The sequence below is a fragment of the Etheostoma spectabile genome, chromosome 7 (genome assembly GCF_008692095.1).
Source record: "Etheostoma spectabile isolate EspeVRDwgs_2016 chromosome 7, UIUC_Espe_1.0, whole genome shotgun sequence".
Taxonomy (NCBI): Eukaryota; Metazoa; Chordata; class Actinopteri; order Perciformes; family Percidae; genus Etheostoma; species Etheostoma spectabile.
The window spans coordinates 9,072,141-9,078,140 of record NC_045739.1 but is presented as its reverse complement, the minus strand read 5'-3'; the positions used below and the strand labels follow the sequence as shown (position 1 = coordinate 9,078,140).

Below are 6,000 nucleotides of genomic sequence, written 5' to 3'. Positions count from 1 at the left end.
TGTGTGTGTGTGTGTCGAACCTAGTGTTAGGTCATCACAGCAGACTTCTATGGATCCAGAAGAGCAGTCACTCAGTTCGTCCACTGAAAAATCACTCTCCTGCACATGCAGCCTGTAAACACATCATTAACACAAACGTCACACGTTACTGCATGTAAATCACTTATGTAAATATCGCTCACTACAATCAAACACACAAGCTCCAGTGTATGACAGCAGAAAAACCTTGATGATCTTCCCCTAGTGTGTCACATTGATTTCCTTAAATGCAAATCATACAGATAGAAATATTCACATATTCACAAAGCACTGTGATTCATTCATCCTTATAAAAGAAAGAAAAAAGCTCAAGCATTTTTCTAGTTCTTCATCTTATGAAGTATTGTACATTCAATATATATACTTTTCTGCTTTTCCTGATTCATTCTTTGTGGATGTATTCATTTAACTAAAACCCCACACACCGCTCAGACACACACATCAGACACGGTAACGTCACACATTTTTACCTACCAACTTAGATTCACTCTTTTCTTGTTTTCATCCCACATCGTGAGAGACTATGTGTGTGTGAGTAAGAGAGAACAATAAACTGAGTCAGGCCAGAGGCTATCAAGAGGACACTTTAACAATCAGCTCTGCTCCAGAAAGCACCAAGAGTGTGTGTATCCTTGCACATACATCCAATCCAATCCAATCTAACTTTATTTGTAAAGCACATTTAAAACAAACACGTCGACCAAAATGCTGGTCATTAACATGATTATAAGTAAGCGAATAACAAAACAAACATTTAATCCAAATAACAGACTAGAAAAATAAAATGCAGAATACAACTCTCAAGCTGGTTTAAAGGCCAATGAATAAAAGTGAGTTTTAAGTCGTGATTTAAAAATCTGAAGGCTAGGGGCCGATCTGACATGCAGAGGCAAGTCATTCCAAAGCCTGAGAACGCTTGATTTCCCCTATTTTTGAGCCGCGTTCTAGGGACAACAAAGAGTAGCTGGTCAGCTGACCTTAACGACCTCAGAGGAGTGTGCGGCTTCAGTAAGTCTGCAATATACGCTAGGGCTCGACCACAAAGAGATCCACTATTGCTGGAAAGGATACAGAGGAATTAGACTGAAATGGCCACAACAGTGCTCTAGGGCTGGTTTTTAGTATCCAGAGTGGGAGGCAAAGTGTGTATATCAGTAGAGAGGGATCATAAATTGCTATGAGGAGAGACAGTAATCATATGATAATGACAAGAGAATGGTTTTCCAATGGGTGTCAGTAATTGGGCGCTCGTAATGGAAGTCTTCATAAAATGTTGTATCAGTTGTATTTGTGTGTGAGTGTGCACCACTTACCTGTAGCTGAAGGGAGCCACAGTGGCCATGTTGACTCTAGGTATGTGTCTCTCTGTAGATTCCTTATCTAGGCTTTGATCCAGCATATTGACAGCCACCTTGGACATAACTGGCATGGAGAATGTGATCGGTGGCAGCGGCAGGGGACAAGGAGAGTAGGCCGGACTGCTGTCCTCAGGAGTACCCATCTCCTCGTCTGATTGGCTGGTGGAGTCACTGCGGCCTCTGATGGTGTGCTCGTAGCTCATTTGAGCAAAAGAAGGGCGGAGGTTGACGTTGTTCGGCATGGTGGACTGGGCTGGGTGGTTTTCTGGAGGCTCCTCCTCTTGTTGTGGCATGAATACAGAGTTGGAGTTGTCTCCTTTTCTGAACTGGAGTGGTGGACGCAGGTTGCTAGTTCCCCATGTTTGGTTCTTATTGGTGAGGGTGTTTCTGTTGCGATTGCCATCATGTGGAAACTGTGTGCGGACGTGAGGCGGCGCAGGTTTTCCAAGGTCCAGCGTGTCCTTGGAGTGTGGCATTGGTACCCTGCGCTGGGTTATCGGGCTGCTGTAGGCGGAGCGTGACACCTGGGGAGCAGGTAGAGCTCCCATCCGCTGGAAGAGGTGACTCTTTAGGCCGGTGTCTCTCTTAGGGGCCCTGGAGGATGGCCCAGGGATGCTGGAAGTCCGTGGGCAAAGTAAAGGAGAGTGCCTGGGTGTGTGTGTGGGAGTGTGTGTGGGTGTGTGTTTAGGTGTCTGTATTGAGGGCTTGGGTAGATCTCTAGCCCCGTGGAGGGTGTCTGCTTTGTGGGAGGGGGGCAACAGGCTGTGTGGGAGGGGAATTCCGGATGATGGAGGAGCCCGGAGGGGCGACTTAAGATTGACTCCCACACTCATACTGACCTAAATGGAGAAACACAGGAAGAGAAACACCTATGATGAGTCAAAGCATTGAACTCTGATGTTAGTGGTCTACTTTTAAACTAAATCCACAGGAGGAGACTATCAGCCACAAAAGCCCACCCAAAAAGTTTTATTCATTCTGAGGTTACTTAAACTGTGTTAAAATCTAATTTAAAGTTTAATCCAATCAGGTAAACAGAGAAAGGTAATCGTCCATGGTATGTGGGCATGTGAATCAAGCACATATGACAAACTGAGTCATGGTAAACCACGAGTTGAGCTTATTTTCGGCAAGGCATAGATCAAACTTGCCTGCTGGGAGTTCAAAAAACAAAAAAACAGATTCACACACAGTCACATGCTCACAGCAACGTCTGGCTGCTTTTAGAGCGTTATGCTCTACAATAACTGATTTTCTCCACATAATTAATTCAAATACACCCCTGCAAAGACTCCCAGAGACATACTGTACATCATCGCCCAAACACACTGCTCGCACAAATTACAGCTTCCGAGGAGGTATGACATCATTCTCACCTGATTTGCTTTGATTCCAGATATTCACTGTTTCTGTTACCCTTTCAGAAACACATAATCCTCACGAGAACTCCCAAGAAGTCAGCTTGATATTCTTTGTTCCCTTCTGTTCTACACAAACCGCAGTGAATGTTGGTCAAGTGAAACATTTCATGTGCTGTTTTATACTTTAACTACCTTGTGCTGCTCTGCTGGATAGAAAAGAGGATGGGAGGCTGTGAGGTCGGAAGAAAGGCAAGTAGGGAGAGAAAAGGGAGGAAACAGCATGTGTGGAATGAGAAGGATCACAGCATAGCATAGCATCTGAGAGAAACAGATTTGACATGTCAGTTTTTGGTAAACATTTAATTTAGTCATTTCAACATGTAAACAATATCTCAACATAACATAACTTCTTGCATTTTGAGTTCCAATTATGACAGGCAATTAATTAAATAGGAGTGAGACCAAGTAGATTCACTTGTGTATAAAAATGTTTGTTTTTTACCTGTTATTTTTACTTTATTTAGATTTTTTTCTATTAAGAAGTTTAGAAGATTACTTGTTACTGAGTGTATTATAAAGGGTAGTTTTTCAACTCAATAAGAATAAATAAGTGTAAATGCAACATTGAATTATTGCCCAGCCTGTGAAAATGCCTGATTATTTGACAGAGCCTCTATTGCAGTATTGCTCATAGTGTGGCTAACACACACACACACACACACACACATTTTCCCAGCAGTATGAGCAAAAGCTCTGTCATTTTAAGAATCCCTGCAGCAAAAAGAGATTAACTGCTTGAGCTTAAAAACTCAAAACATACCTCAAAATAACATTTCAGTTTTTATTTTAAAAAATGTTAGCTTATCTTTAGGACACTTTCCTTACATGTATTTATAATATCAGACATACTGATACAGAAAATAGAGAATTTTGGTATTAATTACAATTTTGGTATTTTACCAAGGACCAAGGATTTTGTGCTCAATCATAGTTGACTTAGTGCTAATGAAGACCTGCACAGCAGCATACAGAAGCAATGATGCAGTGGAAGGTAAACAAAGACAGATGTGATCATCCATCCTGCGTTCAGCTCATTTCTATTCCCTAAATTTCTCTTAAAAATTCTTGCTAGGATTTCCAAGATCACAGGTGCGGTCCAGCTCTGTGTCTATCTGTATGGAAATTGGCTATTCTCTGGGGATACAGGCAGCGGGGTCATACCAGTACTACTGCAGCCCACGCAAGGACAAACCGAGGCTCCGCTGGTGGTGGGGTTGTCTGTGTTTACATACAGTACATCCACAAAAAGACACAAAACGACATTTTTGCTGACAAAAGCAGTACCTGTAAGCGGGTTAAAAACTGGTGAATCAAGTTTCGGTCTGATACCCTCACGCATAAGGCGATGTTTCATGTGTTCAGACTAAAGTTAGATTGTTGGTTTGAAGGTAAAACAGAAAATTTGTTTCAGTATAGAATATAGAGCATGTAAACTAATTCCTGTTTAAATACACTTCAAAAGTCTACAGGAAGAACAAACATGTGACAGAGTAGACATTTGGTTTGGTTTAGGCTGGTTTTGACTGAGGCTGAAACCAGCCATGAGTCAGTTATAGAAATTGTTGTCAGTTAACAATAAAGTGACTGATCAATTTGCAGTTTTGCTTAATACCATAAATGCAAACCTCTAATTATATCATATGCGTTGGTGTTTCTGGGACATTCATAGATTCAGACTAGTACTTCTAATATTTAGGTTTTTAAGTAGAAATAACTAAAAATCAAGTAAACTTTTGGAAAATGTCATGCATTTCGCATGGTGACTAAAACATAGTAACAAAAACATATAGATAATTTCAGTTTTTTTTGTCTCAAATGAATGTAATGATAATTGGCTGAGCAAATGTATGGACAAATGCTCATTTAAAGCATTTGACTAGTTCTCTCAGTTACACTGCAAGGATGGTACTGACATCTGCTGGGAATTGTGTGCAACAGCAGCAGCAGGAACTCATTCCTTCACTAGTCTATTCTGTCTGATTTCCTATCTATCTCCACATAATCAGGAGGTGACCTACAGTATATGAGGTGATTAAAAACATTTTTCACCTGGGCGCCCAGATTGTTCAGTTGGTAGAGCGGGCGCCGATATATAGAGGCTTACTCCTTGACGCAACGGGCCCTGGTTTGACTACAACCTATGGCACTTTGCTTCATGTCATTCCCCCCTCTTTCATGTCTTCAACTGTCCTGTCAATTAAAGGCCTAACATGCCCAAAAACAAATCTTAAAAAAGATCATAAAACATAGCAGGTCAAGTGTGTACTTTCTGTAACCAGAAAAAAGGATGTTAAATGCTTGCTTCTAACTTCATAATCATGTTACACAATTTTAGCCCGTGTCCCATGACATACTCAACCTGAATTGAGTTACTGTACCTCTGTGTAAAGGAAAATGCATACCTTCTCTGGAGAGAGAGAGAGAGAGAGAGAGAGAGACAGACACTCTCTCTCTCTCACATACGCACCCTTACCCTTGTGATGAAAACCCTCTGACTCATCGCAAAATCAATAAATGAGGTGGTAACACAGGCCTCTCTGTCTGTGAGCTGAAGGACATTAGCAGTGCCTGTGTGTGTTTTTGTGTGTGTGCGTGTGTGTCACCCAGCCTAGAAAGTCAATAAATTAATGTTATTACCTCTATAAAGACAACAACCAAAACAACAAAACAACAGCAATAATGTGCTGTCGTGAATCATCTTTCAGTATGCTAGTGACAAACAGTGGTGCAAAAGCATTCCAATGTGCTGTTAGAATTCCTGGAAAGGCTCAGTTTTCTTAGAAGTCAAAACAGAATAAGAATAACATGAAAAACTTCATAAACAGCTTATGAAATGTCATGTTCCAGATTTGCTGTTTCACGAGTGTCTTACCTCTCAGTGGGGTACTGGGTCCTTAGTGTGCGGTTAGAATGAGCAGCCAGAGCCGGCAGGAGGGTGGTCACACTTCTCCGACATCCCAGGAACAATGGGCTATTTTTTCCTGGATTACTGTTGCATCCTCAGCACTGCCCTTCCATTGGTCCAGAGTGCCTTACCATTCACAGAGACAGGAAGCTGTGTCAAACAGGAACTACATTGTCAGCCAATCAGGGGACCCCGTGCCAAAGTGACTCATTTTCAAAGTCACTTTCTTTGATTAAATCAGTGTTCTCATCTTTTAGCAGGAAAACGGCATTTCTCA

The 6,000-nt window shown here is 41.6% G+C and overlaps 2 protein-coding genes across 7 annotated transcripts in view; one reads left to right on the top strand and one right to left on the bottom strand.

Moving 5' to 3' along the window:
- The window catches only part of LOC116692455 (rho-related GTP-binding protein RhoA-C), a 732,216-nt gene that overhangs the window by 231,596 nt on the left and 494,620 nt on the right, over positions 1 to 6,000 (top strand). The window lies entirely within an intron of this gene.
- The window catches only part of nav1a (neuron navigator 1a), an 86,191-nt gene that overhangs the window by 76,798 nt on the left and 3,393 nt on the right, over positions 1 to 6,000 (bottom strand). For all 6 annotated transcript variants that reach the window (XM_032520709.1, XM_032520707.1, XM_032520708.1 and 3 more), the window contains exons 2-4: positions 5,691 to 5,873; positions 1,353 to 2,236; positions 21 to 112 (exon numbers count right to left, since the gene is read on the bottom strand). In XM_032520709.1, coding sequence (XP_032376600.1) covers positions 21 to 112; positions 1,353 to 2,230 — 970 coding nt within the window. In that variant the 5' untranslated portion in view covers positions 2,231 to 2,236; positions 5,691 to 5,873. The remainder of the gene's footprint in view (positions 1 to 20; positions 113 to 1,352; positions 2,237 to 5,690; positions 5,874 to 6,000) is intronic.